Consider the following 22,108-nt stretch of genomic DNA (forward strand, 5'->3'; position numbering starts at 1 on the left):
TTGATCGACACTGGGGTACAGGACAACATCACGACATAAAGGTTGCTATGGGTTCTTTCTATCTTAGCTAGGTAGCCAGTGACCTACGTTTAGAAGGGATTAGACTAAAGACCAACATGGTTAACCATATCTGAATAAACATCCAGAGGCAGTGAATAGTATTAGAAGATGTATAAATGTCCAAAGAAAATCATATTTCTACTCACCAAACAAATCAAGACCCATTGGAATTAGTATTGTATCGAATGTCATCATGACTTCAAAGATACAAACATCTCAATAGGCAGCGATTGGCCCTAGGATTATCGTTGTTTTTCTCCTGGTTCTCTTGTAATCCTGAGTGGGAAAATGTGCTTGTAACAGCAGGATATAGCGAAGACTGGAGACTCCTTGTCGTTGTCGTTGCCCTGGGCGCCTCTGGACGCTCAGAAGGGTCTAAGGTAAGGTCTGTTGTAATTATTTATTTCGATTTAGCATGTAAAGTCACAGAAATTCCTGCTGGATCTGTTCAAAAGAAATTTAATGATTACATTAATGTAATTAGAAATGTAACGTCTTATTTCTTGCTTTTGCCAATACTGTTCATATTATAAGAGGAGAAAGTTAAATTAAAAGAGAAAGTTTGTTCTACGAATTCACACAAAAAAATGACTGGCTTGATTACGAGAGGCCCCCCCCCCACCCCCGTCAGCCTACGGGCGTGCTTTGTGCCATAATTTTCCACTCAAGTACGACTTCCCGCTTACCAACCTAATCAAGACTAAACAAAAAATAAAGACAAGAATATTATGCTTATGCGCTTTATTCACATACATTCTTAGATTATGCTTCACTACAATTGCAAATCATTAAAATTGGAATAAACTAAAAGTAAGAACAGCAATTCAATAAAGATAAACAATAGTTAAAATTCCCTTGTCGCATGACCTCTGCTTTTAGATTTATCTGTTCTACTTCATTTCCTTTGCAATATTTGAAAAGATCTGTTGGAAATTCCGTAAAAAAACAAGACGAGACATAACCTTCTCTCTCACATTGACAAAAAATTTTTTTCATCAGACACAAAATGCAAAGCGACTTATGTGAAACACATAGAAAATCATGGAATACAATGTAAAAATTTATATATATATATATATATATATATATATATATATATATATATATATATATATATATATATATATATATATATATATATTTAGGAGTGTCTTCTCTTACATATCTTTTGAAACTTCATCTTTGGTATCATATTCTATATAATCCAGTAATTTCAAACTACAATTGTTAGATGATTTTTCCTTTTGTTATACAAGGAATGTATTTTACTTCTAACAGTAATTATTTATAGGAGTCTGTTCCCTTACATATTTCGTTTTCGATTTGTACAGATCCAAACTTCATATTTAGTGTCATATTCTATATAATCTAGTAACTTCAAATTACAATTGTTAGATCATTTTTCCTTTTTTATACACAAGGAATTTATTTTACTTCTAACATCCCAGAGCGGCTGGATTTTTTGGGAAGAAATTCTTTAGTGAGAAAATTGTCAAAGTCAACTTGGTCTGAAAATAAAGTCTAAGGGACAGGTTATCATCGTAAATATCATACTCTTCTTTTAGGCAATAATAAAACATTAGAGGTCAGGCGACGTAAAAGATGACAACAAGTACAAGTAACAAAACCATGCCATTATTACAACATGATAATCTAGCTTAAAAGACCATTAGACTCAAGAATGATTACAAAGAGAAGAGGGCGATAGGAGGCTTGAAGTTCTTTTCCAGAAAGTTTTGGCATTCTTTAACATTACACAATTTCACCCTTTATTAATATCTTTTTTTGAAGGGAGATGACAGTGTGAGTTAGTGCCCCCATGTGCACCTTGATAGCTTCGAAACTTTTCCAGGTCTAATGAAGTACAGAAGAAAGACCAACCCCAAAGTCATATTTTTCCACAAACATCAAAACCAATTGTTCAAATAAATTTAATGACACTATTTCTCACACGAAAACCAAATAGACAATTATCTTAAAGATCATCAAAAGAGATTTTTCGGGACTATACCCCCCTCCGAATCAAACTGGCTGGAATGCAAAACGGTTACAAAGACCGTGTCGAGGTGATCTGTTGTTTTTTTTTGTTGGTTTTTTTTTTCCAAAATTTAAGGACAGCAAAATAGTTTTTTTTGTAAGCAGAATTTTTACCAAACGATCTAAAATCTGATCCAGATAGAGTAGTTGTTACGGTCTGAATTAACTAGAGAAACGTGCGTAATTAAGCATGTTCATTTTAGATGGCTCTGGGTATGTAGGGCAAACTATTCTTACTTCCCTGATACAATGAGACAACTGGTACATAGTCAGCAATAAATGCTACAATAACTTCTCGGTCAGAAGAAAATGATAAAAATCTGATGCAAGAGAGGAAAGTAACGTCATAGCACATAATATAGTCTTGACTCTAAAGACTGAAAGGTAAATAAGAAATGAATGGAATAGTTTATTCTCACAAGCTTTTATTCCTCGGACTTGGGCAAAAAATCTGTTTTTTAGCTTTTTAGTTTTTTTTTATATTTTAAACAAATCAGTGGCGTCAACTGGGGTGGGAGTAAGTTCCCCCCAAATTTTTGTTATCTCCCCAGATTTTGAAGAACACCTTTCTTGGGTGTGTTTCCGTTTAAAAATGTCTTTCTTTGGTATTTTCATTGAAAATAACGATAACTTTGTTCCCCTAGATTTTGGAAAACACATTTCCATCTTCTCTTTGAATTGACACCAGCGTGGCCAATTTATCATATCTCTGCAACCAAGATTACCGAAAGAGACAATTGTGCTTTAGCTGTTGGGAATTTGAGCCCTTGATGGAATTTCTAAAAAATCTATAACTTAGACAATAATCTAATTTTTAATAGATGATAAATTAAAGTCTTTTAATATACTTTTATTTAAATTAGTCGTTAGAATTACACCAAAATGCTCAAATTTTATTTTATGTCTCTAGAACCAAGATTATCGAAAGACACAATGTTGCCTTGGCCTCTAGAAAACCGAGCCCTTGATGGAACCTGTAAAAATTTATTGCTTAGATATTAACTCGAACTTTCATCATTTTTTAAAATCTTTAAAATACTCTTATTTTCAACAGTTATAAAATTAACTTTCCTTCACTTCTTCCTATTGACGACTTAGATTTGGCAGCATCAACTATAGTGCCCATCTGTTGGCTCTATTTGTGAATAAACTGACTGAAACTTTGCTGTAGACACTAGTTTGAATTCTAAATAACGATTAAAGCCTTTGACTTCTTTCTCTATTCTACTCATGTTTAAGAACAAATGGAATGTTGCAATGTATTCACCAAGCGGATTTTAGATAAAACCTGCGTTATTCACAGCTAATGCTAAATAGTATACCCGAAGTTGGCATAAAACTTGGCCATTATTTGGCTAAAATTGTTAAACTACTTCTATAACGTATAATTTATTCCTAACCACCAATTTTATGACTGAATTCCAGTGGACCGAAAATTGCTTATCCGATAAAGTTCAGTAATGACATTTAAAGCCTATTCACAAGAATATCTTACAAACACCAAGTTTCAGCTAATACTTCATTTTTAGAGTCGGATCTAAATCAGTTCAAAATAAAGGTTTAGTTGGCAGTAAGATCTCCATTCACGCAATCCAGATTAAATGGATTTGGAGGTAGTTAAGCGTGACCAATCAGAATATTTTTCAGAAAATTCTGATCGGTTATAATCTTTAAATTACAATAAAATACTAGCTGGTTTTAATAATTAAATTTTGATATTTAAGTTTGTAAGACGGGGTAGTCACAAAAATTATCCAGAAAATTCTGTTTAGCTGCTTTTGGCAGTTTAAAACATTGAAATCTAATTTCTAACAAAGATAATTTCAGTATTTGAAATTAGCTGAACCCCAGTGATAGTACAATGAAATTATGAACGGACTTTTCTATAATTACATAGACTACAAAAATAATTGCCTAAAAAGATACAGATAAGCCAGTAGCCTATAACTCGCATTCCATAGCCTATGAAGAAGCAGAGTCGCTTATGATCAGTGGGGTTTTATAGTTAAAGTATACATTAATGAACATAAGGATAAAGCAACTTATTTTCTATTTGACGTCTGCATGTAGGCGCAAATGATTTCAAAACTATACCATGCTTTGATTGACTTGAATACTGCGACCGATGTTTGACTGTCCTCTTTCAAAACCTAGCGTCTCAATTTTTCAATTATTAAAAAAAAACAAAAAAAAAACGCGAAATAACGGTTTTCTTCAGTTCTGAAACAGGCGAAATAGATGAAGATGTAGAATTTGGTCAATAGGTTTACGAAGTCTATTTTCTTCCTGTCTGCTTGATGTAGATAGGTTTTTTAATTCTGATATGCCCTACTAGCTTTAGAGAGTGGAAGACCGGGGAAGTCTGTAGATGCTAGGTCACCTCTCAGAGAGTATATCAGATTGAAAAACTCCGACTGGGTCATTTGGCGTGTTAAGATAAGCGGAGGTCCATCCTTAATTCAAAATCGAATTTTTGTGTAAAGAAAGGAAAAGAAAAGCAAAATAGGAGTATTTACTCTACAAAAGAAAACAGGTACAACTTTTGGCATTAGATGACAAGATTCTTCGTGTAAAAACGGTTTTTTTTTAAAGGTCTTTGTCTTGCTGAGAGTTCTGGAATGTTTGAAATGTTTCATCAATAGAAATTGCAGGAACCCCATCGCTCATAAATTTAACACAAAACAGTTGAAATCTGATATTAAAACAGGCGTCAACCCGGGATAAAAATAATATAATCTGCAGTGGACAATCTCTAAAGAAGTTACTATGTGCCGGATAACTAACCTTAGCTCTCCTGAAATACAGCTTATAATGCTAATAATTTCCTAAGGCTCCTAAATAAAATAACCATTACTTTTTTCGATCAATTTTTCAACAGTTATCTACAAATTTTGTCCCTATTGCTCCTTAATTTAAAAATTAATAATAAATAGTAGCCATTAATTAACGAAACGTAAAACTAAAACCTAGGAAATAAGTAGTATTAGCCAAACAAATTCTGCTGGCTAGGATCATTTTCAAATTCACTCCAAGCGTCATTGAGCTCCATGAAAATAGCCTTGGCAATGGTTTCATTCTCAGTCCCGGAATGCTAGAAAAGAAAAACGACCAAAGAAAGATTTATGTCAGAGAAAATTGCACTCTTTATTAAGAATACAATCAAATCCTGTCGATAAATTTTATCCAATAAGCTTCAGGACATTCACTGTGAAATATCGAAAGTCAACATTTTGAAAACCATTAATTTGACTTTTTGTTCATTTTGATTGGTCCTAGGGGAACGACAGTAACACAACTGGACAGACAATAAAAAATACCATATTAGGGGAACTGAAGGGAGGAGGGGGCCTAGAAATTTTAATGGTAACCACTAAAAACTGCTGCATAAGGGAAATTTTGAAGCAAAGAGAAGTTTTAGGAATCTGAAAAAAAGGAAGAGCAAAAAAACGAGTTGAGCTTTCATAATAATGATAATAAAAAAAACATCTCAATATTGTGATCATTCAATAGGTAGGTGCCCATTGTGTCTTCCCATTACGACAGGACAATGCTTAGGTAACTTTCAAAGTACTATAGTCTCTATATAAAGTTACGTACAAGGAAAGACAAACAAGTTTTGTGTGACATGTCATAAATTATTTAGTTAATGAATAACTTATCCCATGCTCTGGCTTAAAAAAATTTGCCTCCGGTGAATTTCTCAGCAAATGTTTCCCAAAGACTGACAGTGCTCATAACTTTTGACCGGAGAACTTAACGAAAATAATTCTTTCGAACAAAAAAGACTTCTTTTCCTTTGTGGATTCCGAATATGCAACGTTATGGAGGGGTTCCCATTTGAAATTTTGAAATTGTATCATGTTTCTTCCTCCTCCAGGAGACATTTATGCCCCGACAAGTTGTGGTAGTGGTTTTGCCCCTAAGACCATTTAACAAAAAAAAACTTGTTTGGCTTAATGCATGGCTCCCAAGATATCATAAAGTAATCCTTTACAGTAAATACCTTTTAACCAGTCTTAATATATATTTACACTCAGAGACTTGAAGCTAGAGAGGAAGGGATACATAAAACTTTCAAGAAGTTGTGTTGCTAATCAAATTTTTCATGCAATTTACAAATACAGTAAAAAGGAAATCAAAAATAAAAATTAAAAGTGTTTAAGCCAAAGAATTGCATGTCCTTGAGTGACGTACATTGAAAACAGATTCAACTTTAGACGGACAATTTTTTTATTGATACTTCGAACATACATTTTTTCATGGTATGAGTGAGCTCATTTCCATACCCGGAACTTTTGTCTAGTAAGGCTTAATCTCTCAAATATATAGATATGCTTGAAATATATAAACATAGTAAAAACAAATTTAAATAAAGAGAAAAAAGATAATAAAATAAGAAATAAACAAAATAAAATTCAAATTTTCATTTTGAAACCTTGGAAGTCCGAGACCAAAGATCCTTCAAACTAATAGCCAGAGATTTTATTTTATCCATTCTATGTTCTGACATTAGACGGGACATTTTGCCAAACCGCTTTATTGTCTTGATTTTGGCACCCAGAGAACAAATTAAAGGACAATTTGGCCTAAATCCGTAAAAGAAAAATGGATAAAAGATTCACTTATAATTTAACGAGAAAAAAGTCAATAACTTGAACGAGTCTGCTGCAATCCTTCAGGGGTCCCAACTCAAATCTATATGTAGAGGGCCAAGGCTTTTTTATTTCAAATCTTTCTCAATGACAAAGGTGTTGTTGAAAACATAGAAGGCGGCCAAGTTCGTTTTTTTTCTAAATCCAGGCGTGGCCAAATCCCCGGAGGGTTCATTAAAATATGAATTTAAAGTTCTAGTGTCTCATTTAAAGACTGAAACCGACTTGAGGGTAACCGGCCACTCTTTCAAAGCCCTTTAACCCCCAAACGCCCCATGTGACATCGGATCGCAATCTCTAGATAAACATCGCTAAAAGGGTCCCAGAGAGGTACCTCCGGGTGCAATATATCCGTACAGTCTAGGGAGCAGGGAGCATACAAACAGAATATTTACAACAGACTTTATACATAATTTTGCGGGAAAAACTGGACAGGTTCTACCACACTGAAACCAGGATCGTGCAAAGACATTGATATACATGATAACGTGGCCATGGGCCAATTCCTTCAATAACCCCCTTCAATTTGTAATTATTAACATTTTGCATCTCTTTCAGGTCAAGTTTGTTCAGAAATTATCCAGGGGCAGGTCTTAAATAATGAGATAACTGTCCTAAATCACAACACAGTAAGTATATATTTTTTAATAAACTTGGTATTTGGAATCCATTAAGTTTGACATTGAACGGTTCTTGAAGTTACTAATTACAAATAAGAGGTAAAAATACAATCTATTCCGCATTCTAACTTGCAGCTTCGTGAGCAAGAGCACAAATTAAGCATAAAACAAATTGTTAAAAAAAGCTTTAATAAATAATATTTTAGCAAAATGACGGGCATACGAGTGTTATACCTTGTTTAAATCTAAATCGTGGAGTGATTTTGGTCTCATAAATACAGAGCCGTGGGACCCAGCCCCTACACTCTCCTTACTTATTAAGCATAGAAATGTTCTATCTTTTCCGACGCAATTGCTCAGGGACCCTTTCTGTGAATGACTTTAAAAGGTACGATTACTTCTCCCTTAACACGTTAAGTACATTCTTAAAACACGGTGTTTTCTCATGGATCCTAATCGAAGAATTCCTTGAAAGAAGAAGGGGTGAAGCCCGGCCACGGAAATACTGGAGCTGAGGGAGATGATATTGAATATAAGGATGGTGCTTGCACTGGGATCAGTGCAGTTAATACTCGGTCAAATATTACTCTTATTAATACATAATAAGACTGTGTCAATTAAAAAATTACCAAAAACTAAATAATTTCGACAAAAAGTAAAGAGAGATATTAAAACTCAAAGAAGCAGAAATTAACTCATATAAAAACTCAATCTTTAAAAAAGATACTATGAACGAAGAAACCATACATAACACGAGTAGGAATTACGAGAAACTATGAAGTAAAACTTAAAACGAACAAGTATGACCAAAGATAGGAGTTGGGTTGCCACCCCCTCAAACGCCACCCACCTAATGGCTAGAGTGGCATATGCACTTCATTGAAAAGGGGACTTCACTCAATATTTAGTAAGTATCCGTTTGCTTCGACTAAAAAAAAAAGAAAAAAAAAGCTTCAGGTCATACGAAACCTTGAAGGATCACACTGCCTCGTCTATTAAAAACTGTTTTGACTTGTGAGGCCAAACTGTTTAAAATTGTTAGGGCGGTCTTACCATAACTTGTAGAGCTTAGATAAAAGGTTCGAATAAAAGACGGGAAACTAAAACCCTACGCTTTCTCGGCAATCTTAGAAAAACCATTTAATTTCTAACATTTGGTACTGGAGATAGAGATATTCAGTTTTAATGAAACTTACATGATCAGAAAGTGTGAAATTTGTTTATTCGTTTGAACGAAGTAGTTTTTCTTTTTTAAATTCCAGAAAAGGCAGTCTCATAAAATGCTCTAGCATAGTTGCTCGGAAAACTGTGGTGCCACCCGCGTTGACTGACAAATTCGCCGACAAAAGGAAATTAAAATTAACGGTCTTTTCAGCCAAACTTCATTGTCGAAACATAAATTCTCGATAGCTTTCGATGAAAGCTAGTCCACAAGAGAATTCGCTAATGGACCCTTTGTCTTTGAGACGGCTAGCCAACCTCAAGGCTCGCAGAAGGATTTTAAGGTATCGTACCGCCTTAAGTAAAACAAATATTTTCGCAATTAAAATATACTTGTGATAATAAACTTATGTTTACTATTTTAATATATCGACAGTATATTTTTTCTCCCTTCTAAGGTATAGAAGTAACACATAACCCCCGGTTATCCATACATAAGGTTTTTTTTTCAAATTTTTTTTTTTTTTTTCTACTACCACCAGCCTATTTTTTCATATACATTTTGTTGCTTTTCCTTTATCAAGATTTTTACACAAACAATCTTTGTTATAAACAGAAGTTTTTACAACAAACCTGAAAATTTCAGACTTTCCTTGAGAAATGTGACGAATGGTTTTCATTTAACTTTAGACTAAGTTTTCTTTAGAATTACTATCAATTGTCTAAGACATTTCTTGATATCTTTTAAGATATTTCTAAGACATCTCTAAGATATTTCTAATATACTGCAACCATGTTTATATATAGCATATAGACTTACCTTATCTGGGTGTACAGCCAGGCAGGCTTTTCGATACATTTTTTTGACATCTAGGGAAGAAACCAATTGATGCATACCAACTTCTTGCCATTTACAGCCTTCCCAGATGACAGTGTGAAGGGAACACAAGAGAGCTCGGATGTTTCTTTGCTTACCGGTTGTCCATTCTATTATCTAGAATAATGACAAGAATAGAGGAATTCTACATCGTAGCAGAGGATCAGCATTCAGGAGTGGCTTGATTTAGAATTAGAACAGACACATTGACTGTCAACATACATACATGGAGTCCAGATTTTCATATTAGCAAATTTTCTGGTGATTGGAGATTTAATATATTAAGTGTATTTTTAGACACAGACTGAAGCGTCCTAAGGGAGGGGTGTATTTAGGTCACCCAATCCCTGACATTTTTAAAATTCAGAAAAATTTCCGAAAAAAGTGATAATTTTCCTAATCGCTAGTAAAAATCAGTTTAAAAAAATGACTGTAAAATTTGATAAACATGTAGGCTCTTGATCTATTGATTCGGCAATTTTTGTGAGCCTACCCCAACCCACCCACCTCCCATAAGAACATATAACATAAATTTAGGAAACAATATCCGTATTCTCATTGATTTTTGGCTGTTCCCCACTGAGCAGCACTGAATTGCATTGACATTCTTGCATTGAAAAGTTGACAACCATGTCTCAGGGAGATTAACCATCAATTTCCTCCTGTATACCAACATGATTGTCAGTACATTAATAGTCTGTTGAATATATATTTTAACTTGATTTTTAAAAAAAAGCAGGAACAGGTTTCATTCCAAGAGGTTGTCTTAATTACAAAATACGAGAATAGTTGTGACAGTGTAAAAAGAGCATAAGGAATAAATACATGGGAATGATGGCTTTCAACTAAAATACTAATATTCTTGAATCCACCCAGGGCAAGGCTCAGGGATATTTTCGGATTTTGTCCGCGTTCCAAATTTTGCTTTGCATTTTCCTTTTAAAAAGAACATAAGGCGTCAAGAGATCACTTTGCCAATTTTGAGAAGCTTTGAAATCTACGTAATCGACTTAATGAAGAAATACAGAAACTGGCTCCCGCTCAAGAATATAAATTGAAAAAAGTGGAATTGGTTTTAAAAAGCTTGGTTTTGGGTTTCTTTAAACGTTCAGCCTTCAGTTCATCTCACCTCTTTGCATATTATCGAAAATTGCACTCCATAACAAGCTTCGTTGAATCGAAAACAAACATTTTATGAGTTTCAATTTTCTGCGCTTTTGAATCAGAAATGTTTCTTCTCAAGCTATATCACAGAACTTACAAACGAATAACGTCTTATCTGATCTTTATTTTTCTACAGTTACTTTCTTCAAGCGCCAATTTGGGCTCGTAGCCGGTATATTTTGTTTAAGAGAGAAGTTTAAGAGAGAAGTTAGAGAAATGGCTTTGCTTAAACTGTGATTTTCCCACTTCCCCTTTGATTACAAGTGATGAAAAACTTTCTGGTAAAGTTGCGGAAAAAGCAATCCTTAGATCTGTTGCGAAAAACACGCCTACATTTACTCCCAGGTCCTCCAATCCCCACACAAGGGCAATAGCTAGGCTCAGCATTAAGCCGAAAACTCTGTGTCGATTGTGGAGAATATATATGAGAATTTTCAGCGTTCAAAAATAAATGCTCTACCCTTGAGAATGAACTTTCAGCCCGTGATTCTTTTATCGATAAGCTTGACAATGAAGTCAAGTCTGTTTCTTAAATGCTTGCTATGTGTATGCAATAATGTCGTAAGCTGGAATTCTTAGTCGACGAAAAAAACAACGACAATCGATTCTCTGAAGATGCATATAAATCAGTTTCAAAAACGGGGTCTGTTGGATCAAATCCCAAGCGGCCATAAACTTGGTACCCAACCAGCCACCCAAAATAACCAACGCGAAATGAATGCTGTAAGTGTGGCGTCAGTTAAATCGGATATGCCCCTCCAAAGTGTGATGAATAATAATAATGACATAGGTGCAAGAGATGAAAATAATGTGATTCCGATTGACAAGTTACAGGAAGAGGACTTGCACATCATTTTCTAGAAAATAATCAAGCCACCATGTAAAAGAGAGTGTTGGTTCTTTCTGATTGGTTTTTGCCAGAGGGGAGCTAGTTGCAAATTTGCTCATGAAAATAAAGTGCCCCTGATAAACAGATATACAATTTAAACTTACCCTGAACAGCCCAAGTTAAAAGGGGTATGTAAATTTTTCGAAGAAGGAGCATGTAAATTTGGTATTCACTACCGGTTCCTAAATGCATGTTCTAGTCTCCTCGCCCAGTCATATAATAGTATTAAATGTGTGCTTGATCATATACAGATGTGCCCTCGTTTTAGATGCTTAGATGAAAATTGTAGACTAGCGCATTTTAACCGTATTGACCCAAGCTCATCAAAAAACGCCCACCTTCGACGACGCAAACAGCAGAAAATCCAAAACAAACCCTCTTGGAGTCTATAAAAGAGGGGACACTCTTGGGTTCAAACGCAGGTCCACCTTCCTTGGGAATCCAGCAACCCTTTTCAGTACACCACCCCTCCTATGACACATCTCAGGAGCCTCTTAGACCCCCTCCCTCCTCCTCCTCCACCTATCCATTTTCATCAACAGCCAATCAACAACCAGCCCCGGCCTTATTCTAATCCCCCTCCTCTTTACCCCTTTCCCTGCAGAAGGAAAAAATTGTTGGTGACTTCAGTTTAAATAATCCTGTTGCTGCCCCAGTCGCGATAGGGGGAAAGCAATTTTAAAATAAACCTTTTTCCCGGGAGTTTCACGACAAACATTACGTATTTCCTTCTTTCCTTTACAGCAACGCCGAAAGTTTAAATCTAGAGAAATTTACTGAACTTCAGACTACGGCTCAAATGCTTGGCTCTTCCGTTATCTGTGTTTCCGAGGTCCACCGGCAAGATCTTAATTTATTGAGGGTTCCTAACTTTTCTTCTTTTATTAAACTTCGGCCTGATGACCATCCTCTTGGGAAAAAAGAAGGAGGAATTATGACACTCGTGCACGAATATTTAAACCCTCAGATTATAAATATAAATTTTCTTGGAGATATTTATGAAATTTTTTGGGACAACGCCCAACCAAAGCGACTCCCTATGCTACTCTCTGCCGTAGCAGTGTTCGTTTTCTATTATTCACCTGGTCATCCAGCTGCAGCAAGAAAAGCTTTTTGGGAGAAGCTGCAGGAATCGAAAGATTACGTCCAGAAAACTCACCCATATTTTGGAGTAGTAATGCTAGGAGATGCTAACGAACTCGATAGAAAATCGCTGGCCAGGTCACTTAACCTTAAAACTCTAGTCGATTTCCCAACAACTAAGGGGAATACTTCTCTGGATGTAATCCTGACAAATCTTTCGGAATATTACCAGAATCCAAGTAAACTAGCACCACTTGGTGGAAGTTATCATTATATGTGGAACCCCTTGGAAAAAGTAAAAACTAAATATTCAGTAACCAAAGTTACTTCAAGGCTGATCACTGACCATGGTCTGCTGCAATTCGGTGACTGGATAACGGGAGAAAACTGGGTCGTGGTCTCTTCAGCTAAAGACTTGGATTCCCAAGTAGAAGAATTCCATAATAAGTTAAATTCAAAATTTCTCGAGTGCTTTCCCGAACGTAAGACTAAATTCTGTTCTAGTGATAAACCATACGTAAATTCAAAAATAAAGAGACTGATAAAACATAGATTGCACCTAATACGAAAAGGTCAAGTGAATCAAGCAAAACAGTTGGCAAACCAAATAAAATGGAAAATCAAAAAGTTACAAGTAAATTACTATGAAAATGAAGTTGACCATCTTTTGGAGTCCAAACCGTCGCAGTTTTTCAGTAAAGTAAAAAGTCTGACTGGCAAAAGTTCTCAACCAGTTGACTTCATGAAGGAGGAGCCTCTAGAGAAAACCGCGAATGATTTAAATGCCCATTTTGCTTCAATAGTGCAGTCTTACCCCCTCTTCCACCCGAGGATCCTCCAGTAAGTTTAACTACTCCTTCAGATGATAATTTAATTGCTGATATTTCATGGGTAATTATAATCCGTAAACTCTCTTCGTTAAAAAGAACTTCTGTTGCCCCTTTTGAAATTCTAGTTGCTCTCTTTATAGCATTTGCTAAAGAATTATAATTTCCCCTTCAGATAATTTTCAATAATATGACAAAAACAGGATATTTTCCAAAGAAATGGAAGAAAGGGTTTATTACTCCCATTCCAAAGAAAGGAGCAGCTAATGATTTCTCTGGTGTCCGGCCGATCACAGTTACGTCAGTCTTTAGCAGAATATACGAAAGCTTTGTTGCCGCATGGCTGAAAAATTATCTTCTGAAAGTAACTGATCGAAAGCAATTTGGTAACATCCCTAAGCGTTCGACAGTTCATTAACTTGTCAGTTTAACTTGTTTTATTTGAAAACTCCCGGATGGGCATGGAAAATAGACAAGTTTAATTGTATCTGATTTCAGAAAACTATTTCACCTTTTTCATTATCGAATCCTTTTAGAAAAAATGGCTGAAAAAAATATAACCTGCGTTATTATTAAAATCATCAAGAGCTTCTTAACAAATAGAGAGCAAACTGTGAAGTTTAAAGACCAATTTTCCACTTCTCTGCCAGTTTTTTGTGGAATTCCACAAGGAACTGTGATCGGGTCGCTGGGCTTCCTCCTCATGATAAATGACATTGCTGCTGAGTTGGAGGACAGATGGAAATACGCTGACGACTTGTCCTTAACAGAAATCATATCTAAGGATTTGAAGAGCAATGCTGCTGGCTTCATCGACCAAGTTACCTCAGAGGCGGCTGAACTAAACATGGTCGTGAATAAAGACAAATGCTCGGTCACGACATTTTCTTTTCTTCAGAATACTCAACCGTCTTTCGAACCTCCTATCGCTTCCGAGCTAATAAGCCATACAATAACTTTACTTGGTGTGGTGATTTCTTCTGACCTCTCATGGCGGGAGAATACAAAGACAATTGTAAAAAAAGCTAACGGCGAAATCCAAATGCTAAAAACACTGAAAAAATTTCGAGTTCCTAAGGACAAGCTGAAACTAATATTTCACACTTTCATCCGCCCCTTAGTTGAATATGCTTGTCTGGTTTGGCACTTTGCCCTTACCCAGGATGAAACTGATAAAATAGAAAGAGTTCAGAAGAGATCACTGCAAATCATTTATGGCGGTTCCCCTCTACCTTACTCCTTTTACCTCAAGGAATTTAAACTCGAATCCCTTTCTTCCCGCCAAGGAAAATTATGCCAAAGATTTGGCTCCTCCCTCCTTCAACATCCCATCTACCGATCATTCCTTCCCCCACCTTTTGTCCCTATAAGATCTCGTCCCCCCAGGAAAGTGGCTGAAAAGGTTCCGAAACTAACCCCAGTCCACTGTAACACCATGCGCTACAGTTAAAGCTTTGTGCCAAGCTTTGTGAAATATTAGAGTGATCTCTAGTGTTTTTATTGTTTTGTTTATTTTATCCTGACGAAGTTTTATCAGATAATTTTATTCTCAATCTCAAGTGTTTTTATCCTTTAGTTTATTTATCCTGACGAAGTTTTATCAGACAACTTTATTTTGCTAATTATAACTAAGAGACATCATATTTGGGCTTTGCCCACGAGAGCTATGTCTTGTTTTTGAATTAAATGAAAAATGAACCCCCCGAAAAATAAAAATAACCCGCCCAAACAAAAATCCTGGATACTGTCATGGGTATTATCAAAAAAAAAAAAAAAAAACTACAAAACAATCAGAGAGCCTCATTGTAGAGGTTTATAGTCCTTATATGCAATTTTTGGAATTGTGAAACAACAGGGAATTTTAGATCTCAAACATTTGTTTAGACCTCAAAATATTTCGGTTAGTTAGGGAAGGATGGAGTTACCTCAAAGGGTGCCTTTTAATGTCAAAACATCCCAATTCTCATTGAGCATTCAGATAAACACAGAATTAGTTCTAAGAAAGAGACAAGGGGAGGGTGGATGTAAAAATTGATGGATATCCCCAGGGTCATATCCAAGACTTTTTTAGGTTATTTTTTCGGAGGGCGGGGACAAAAAACTTAAAAAATGCATCAAAACTGTTAAACTGATATTTAATTTATTTCTAGGAATACTTCTGGTTTACGCTATTATTATGAAAGTAAAGTGTAACATTAAAACCCAAGATGAGCAGAATTTATTCGTATAGGAGGTGGACTGCCCCTTCCTCATCCCCACCTACACCTCATGGTCGTAGAAACTCCGGAGGATGCTCATTCGATCAGAAATTGAGAGTTCTAGTCCTTTTTTTTTATAAGTCAAAAGTGACTGTAAACGAACCAGCCGCGGGGGTATTTTTCAGGGGGTATTTTCCGTGGGGGAGGGGTATTTTCCGGGGAGTGGGGTATTTTCCGGGCAGGTGTGGGTAAATACCTAGACCTGAGTTTTTGATAAAAATGAACTAGCTTGATGGATAGACCTCGAAAGCCTCGTGGAATAATTGGGAACTTTCCAGTTAATTGTGCAGTCTAAGTAGTTGAGTTACGTAGTATCCTTGCGAGTATTCTTATTATGGTGTTTCACGTTTTCCTTTACTTTTCTTTGTTAAGCTTTGTGGTGCATTTTATTTTGTACCAAAGGTTGATGTAATTATTAACTTTTAAAAATTGTGTGTCAAAATACTGACAAGATTCCTTTGGCAAGTACTTTTTTTGTGTATATTCTACTGAGCAATTTCTACTGAAATATTTTAGGTCAAATTTTGCAAGACCATACTTTCTTATTATGTTAAGGAAATATCTATTAATAAAATAAAAGGAGTTAACAACGGAGCTCATCCAATTATTGGAAGGCTTTCTTAAACTATTGATTTCTGATTTTCTTTTTATCAAGTATGTACCTTCAACTATTTTTATTATGCACAGAAAAAGCATTTCCTAGTACGAAAACATGATCGTAAGTTTGAGCAACTTTTCAAACAGCAGCCTTCTACTTGTTTCACTGAAATTTAAAGGAATAGCCCGAGGGCCCAAAGTGTTAAAAGTGACGGTATTTTTAAATCTCTAAAATCCGCCCTTTCATTGCAACAGCGGTGGAGTCCGCGGCAGGCTTGCCGTAAACTCAGAAAATTGTTGAGCTAAGTGGCTGCAAATTTCAGCAACGTATCTGGAGGCTGACTTACAGCCCAGGGGTCTCACTCAAGTCAGACTGAATCAGAGCGGACTTAAAGCCTAGTTTTCAAGTTACAGCTTCAGCAAATTCTCTAAACATCTGCTGAAGATAGATATAGAGCAACCGTCCCAATTGAAAACAGGAAAAAATTCCAGCTTGACCTAGAATCTGGCTCAAGTCCTGGAACCTTGCCAGTGCCAAGTGATCTTGCCAGTGGAACAAGAGCATCAAACTATAAGCCAAACTTGGTTTCTTTTCTCTTTGTCAAAGTTAAGACAGGACCTAACAGGAACATGTCATCACAGGGTCTTTTAGCCATGCAAGTGGGAACACTTTGAAAGCAGAAGTGCCAAAATCCCTTTCCAGAACCCGATTTGGCACGTAGACCCATTTCTGAAAGTTTCATTAAACTAGTGCGATTGAAATATGTTTTCTTGAGAAGCTGCTCAGCCTTGCTAACATCAAAATATGAATTCTACCTTTCACAGAAAAACCTTCTACAGTGCATCTCCTATACTATTTTTTGACAAAATAAATACGTAAAAATAGACGTATGCTGCTTCAAAATACATATTTGAGGAACTGTTGTGACTCATTATTCTTTTCGACAAGTCTGTAAAAAAAGTAAGTACACAAATATAAGGGACATTCTAGGAAAAATATTCTATGAGAAATCAGCTAGCTGTGGAATTCAAAAATCCCTTCAATTTAGTAAAAGCTCAAGACAAAACATAAAAAAACGATTGAGTTCTAGACATCGCCATCCCTCCCCCTTTTCTTCATGTTAAATTTGAGGGTTTACCTAATGTCATCTGAAGAATTACAAAATGATACTGTAAGGTTTGTAGTAAAAAAGAGGAAACTGAATATAAATAAATAAACTTTACTTACTTTAAGTTTGTCTGGATCAATTTCTTTTGCCATTTCTTCTTTTCTAAGATCGTTAATTGTCTTCGGTCCATCTTGTCGCCTTGGGTTAAAATTCTGTGCGCCCAGTAAGTCACCAAACATATCATCTGACGTATTTGGTTTTACGCCAAAAGGCTTAGAAGCGTCGCTACTAAACACAGAGCCACTTCCACCCTGTGTGTTAATAGAAGTAAAAGCGCTACTAGTGGTTCGAGCACCATTAGAGGACGGGAAACTTGTAGTTGATGCTGATGAGCGCATCTGAGTATTTAAACTGGGATTTGAGCCTCCTTGCATATTTAAACGACTTGACATGAAAGGTTGCAGGTCATTTAAGTTTGGATTGGATCCTGACTGCTTGAAACCAGCGAAACCGGGAAAACTTCCATGAGGTTGGTGAATAGGAGTGGAAGGGTTGGAACTAGGATTAGAACCAGACATCCGGTTCATTGGAACTGAAGTTGAATTTCCCTTACTGATATTACCAAAGTTGGCCAATTCAGCTAAAGGGTCCACATGTTTACTGGGAAGGTTTGGGGTACTACTTATGCGATGCATATTTCCTGCTTGGCCCAGATTAGGATTCAATAATCCACTTTGAGATGGATTTATTACTGAGCTCCAGTTTCCCATTAAATCAGGACCATCGTTTTTAAAAGCTTGCTGATTGAAGTTGGCAAAGCCATCAATTCCCTGAGACTCAGTTGATGCGAATGGATCAAATAAATCTTTCTTTGCAGAGAAGGATGATGTTTTAGGACAATCTGCTAGTAGGTCAAAACTTTCTTGCCCATTAAGATCAAGGAGCTGCACTGATTTAGTCACTGATGCCACAGATGAGCTGACAGTACCATTGAGATCAAGTAAGGTAACAGGAGCATCCGGTTCTAACTCTTCCTTCTGTTCTGGGGGTGGAGGTCGTGTAGGGACAGGACTTGGAGGTGGCCGAGCAGGACGATCGGGAGCATGCGGCTTTGAACCTGAAATGAAATTATAAATTAGTTTACAGCTACTTAGTAGGAACCATAACTACAACAGATGTTGTTAGCAATTTCAAATAAGGAGGGATATTTAGACATCTTTATATAGGTGTGAAACTGTTTTGCCAGCCAAAAAGAAAGATTTTTCGCGTGGAAAAAGCTGGCACACTGCAATATATGAAGGCGTTTCTACGTGGGTATCTTCTTGGAACGATATTCTTTGACAAGAATTGCATAGCAATGGTGGCTTTACGTCTAACTCAATAAACAATACGTCCATTATACAGTTTTGCAATACACATTTTCCAGTACTATTTTTTTGCTTTTTTTTTTAGCTAATTCCCAAGTTTTTTCCATGGCACATTCACAGCATGTTTCAAAATGTTTTCCCTAATCAAAAACAATATTTCCTTCGCTTTTCTATTTTCTTTTTTTTTAACAAAAGTGCAAAATTACGCTACTTTATAGATTGTAAACTAGATAATAATTTTTTTTTTTTTAGTAGTATAATTTTATTTATACATAATTTACAAAAAATAAACGACAAGGAACCTTTCGGTTTGGTAGGCTAACACTAACATCTAACACATAATTCAATGTAAATAGACAAAAACAAAACATTATCCCCCGCCGACGGGCTAACCACACAACACAACTAAAAATTCAATTGTAGCACTACTAAAAAAAAAAAAAAAAAAAAAAAAAAAAAAAAAAAAAAAAAAAAAATCAAACAAATTAATAAATATTATTACAAAAATCCCTCAATTTTCCCCGGAAACGACTTCGGTCATGCTCATGCACAACCCCAATCGGTAAATGACTCCAGGAGCTCGGCAAAACATGCCGAGCAGAGAACTGTGGCCGGGTTGTTTCTCACTTTGGCCGCCGAAAAGCATCTGCATTTCTTGTATTATAGTTGTGAAGATCCACACAAGTTATAAACATGCCATTAAAACATTCTGAGGGTAAGTTATTAATAATATCAAACATTAGCATAGATCGATAAAAAAAGGAATATACCTGCTAGAGGAAGAATACTCAGTTTCAAATACACATTTCTCACTGAATCTCTCGGTCCATAATTTGCTAAAATCATAATGGCAGAATTCTGCAAAGCTCTAAGTCGTTTCAGATGGGATTGAAAAGTTGAAGATCATACCGAACAACAATATAAAAGGTAACAATGGACAAGTGAAAAATACAAAACTCTAAGGACAATGTTCGGACAAATATGCTTCAATTTCCTAATAATTCCAATATTACGGGTAATTTTAGATGTTATACATTTTATATGATCCGAAAAACTAGGCGTCTCATCTATAATAATGCCTAAATACCTAGTCTACCGTGCTTTATTAATAAATGGATTTCAACACCTCAACTTATTGACCCAAGGAGAACACATTTTAGAACAAGGAGACAAAATAACATTCCGCTCATTAAAATTTATTTTATGCTTATTCGACCTATTCCCCTTTTCAATCACACTTATATAATATTTAACTGCTCGGATCAACTCCTTTTCAGTTCTCGCGCATACAGTTAGATTAGTATCATCAGCAAATAAAACTAACGCTTTTACAGGGATCACATTTGGGTCTTCACTGTTTACTGAATCAATAATATTTGACAAGACTACACCTGGATCATTAATATATACAGCACATAATAGTGGACCAAGGCAAGATCCCTGTGGGACTCCAGACTCGACATCATATTCACATGTAGCTTGTTTTCCATCATCCAAATATAATTTTCTATCACTTAGATAAGACTTCAACAGATTCAGAGCTCTTCCTCTTATACCGGCATTATCTAATTTACACAATAGAATTTCATGGTCCACAGAATCAAACGCTTTTAAAATATCTAAAAATACAGTTATGACTTTAAGATGTTTATAGAGTCCATCATTAACCAACGTTGTAAGAAACTGAACTGCATGCTCTGTAGAATGTTTCTTTCTGAAACCAAATTGGTTCTTAAAGAAAAATCCTTTTTTCTCTAGAAATGTCTCAATCCTTAGGCATAATATCTTCTCCATTATTCTAGCTATAATCGTAAGCAGTTATATTAGCATATAGTTGCTAGGATCTTCTCGGTCACCTGACTTAAAAATTGGTACTATTTTTGCATCAAACGACAGAGGGAAGATTCCATCCTTAAAACACCCTTTAATATGTTCGACAAGTTGATCCTTAATACCTGGAAGAATTTCTTTCAGGACACGAAGGGATAACAAATCTGATCCAGCAGAATTATTATATGTTCCAGAAATCACTGTTAACACTTTACTTTCATTCGTCTTCTGCAGCCATATACTTATTTCACTAGTTGGCCCTACTGGTGAAACGACCCTTCATTTTTATGTATACTTACTGACTGTCTAATTTCCTGACCTGCCTTAGAAAAATGATCGGCCAATTTTCATTAAAATCTGCCTGGTATTGACCACTTCCACATGGCTCCTTGTCACTTCCTACAATTATCGACCGAATAACTTTCCAAGTCTTCAAAGAGCTATCTCTACACGACTCAAACATTCTCGAATAATAATCCTTTTTTGCTTTTCTTAACAATCTATTGAGCGCGTTATTATAATTCTTATAAATATTTCGGTCTAATTCTCTATAAGTAATTTTACTAACCTTATACAATGCTTGCCTCCTCTTGATCCTAGTCAAAAGACTGGGGGATATCCATGTCTTTTTTGCACTTCTTTCATTTTTTTATTTATAGTTACCTTAATACACACTTCATTGATCAAATTTGTAACTTTTTCATACCACAGTGCAAACCTGTCACCATAATTCGCGCATTCAATTAAGTAACTCCAATCACATTCCTCAAGTCGCTCTTTATTTTATTTAATAATTTATTTATAATAAAAAAAGTATTTTATATTTATATTATAAGAATAATTATTCCAGTATTTTTAGATATTTATAAATAACATTATTGAAAAGTGATCGGACACATCATTTGGGATCACCATTGGACTATCATATTTAACACTCGAAAAAATATTCTCAATCAAAGTTTCAGACGTCTCAGTAATACGAGTACACACATCAATAACTGGGTGAAGATTAAATCTAAACATAAGATTACAAAAATTATTTTTGTAACACAAAAATTTACCAAAGTTTTCAATTGTCTCCTTCATTTCTTGTGGAGTCGAAAAAAGTGCTCTTGGGTTTGCATGTACGTGAGATTTCGTATCCCACGGACTGGCTTGAGCAGGGCGCTCTACATCAGAAACAAAAACATTAACAGCAACAGCAAAACGTGGCGGGTATTGGTCAGCTTCGGCTGTTTCATCCAAATCAATCCTGGAAATAAAAGCAAATGTATTTGCACAAAGCTCAACTTAAATTAATGGGCAATAAATGCCAAACTCTGGCTGAAATTTGACCATCAAAATCTAATAATGAGAGACAGTAGCAGAAACCATACTCCAAATTCGGAATGACAAACCGTCCTTGTATCAAAAATCACTTCACAACAATCCCGTACACCGGGATTTGTTTCCGTTATTTAACAATTTTGGTTATCCACGTTATTTCTTCTCTTGTTCGTTGTCATAACAGACACTACGATTTCCAAGAAGTTGCCACCGATGACTGCAGGTAGGAACTTGTATAAAGAAAAAGCAGA

At 35.6% G+C, this 22,108-nt stretch overlaps 1 protein-coding gene across 1 annotated transcript in view; it reads right to left on the minus strand.

Annotated features, from left to right (window-relative positions):
* Positions 1-4,667: 4,667 nt before the first annotated feature.
* The window catches only part of aux (cyclin-G-associated kinase), a 97,086-nt gene continuing 79,645 nt past the window's right edge, over positions 4,668-22,108 (minus strand). Inside the window, exons 14-17 of the mRNA XM_089096846.1 lie at positions 21,593-21,783; positions 17,454-18,451; positions 9,351-9,524; positions 4,668-5,188 (exon numbers count right to left, since the gene is read on the minus strand). Coding sequence (XP_088952972.1) covers positions 5,081-5,188; positions 9,351-9,524; positions 17,454-18,451; positions 21,593-21,783 — 1,471 coding nt within the window. The 3' untranslated portion in view covers positions 4,668-5,080. The remainder of the gene's footprint in view (positions 5,189-9,350; positions 9,525-17,453; positions 18,452-21,592; positions 21,784-22,108) is intronic.

Source organism: Artemia sp. Qi Xiang Cuo, chromosome 11, assembly GCF_049724085.1.
Source record: "Artemia sp. Qi Xiang Cuo chromosome 11, ASM4972408v1, whole genome shotgun sequence".
In the NCBI taxonomy this organism is placed as follows: Eukaryota; Metazoa; Arthropoda; class Branchiopoda; order Anostraca; family Artemiidae; genus Artemia; species Artemia sp. Qi Xiang Cuo.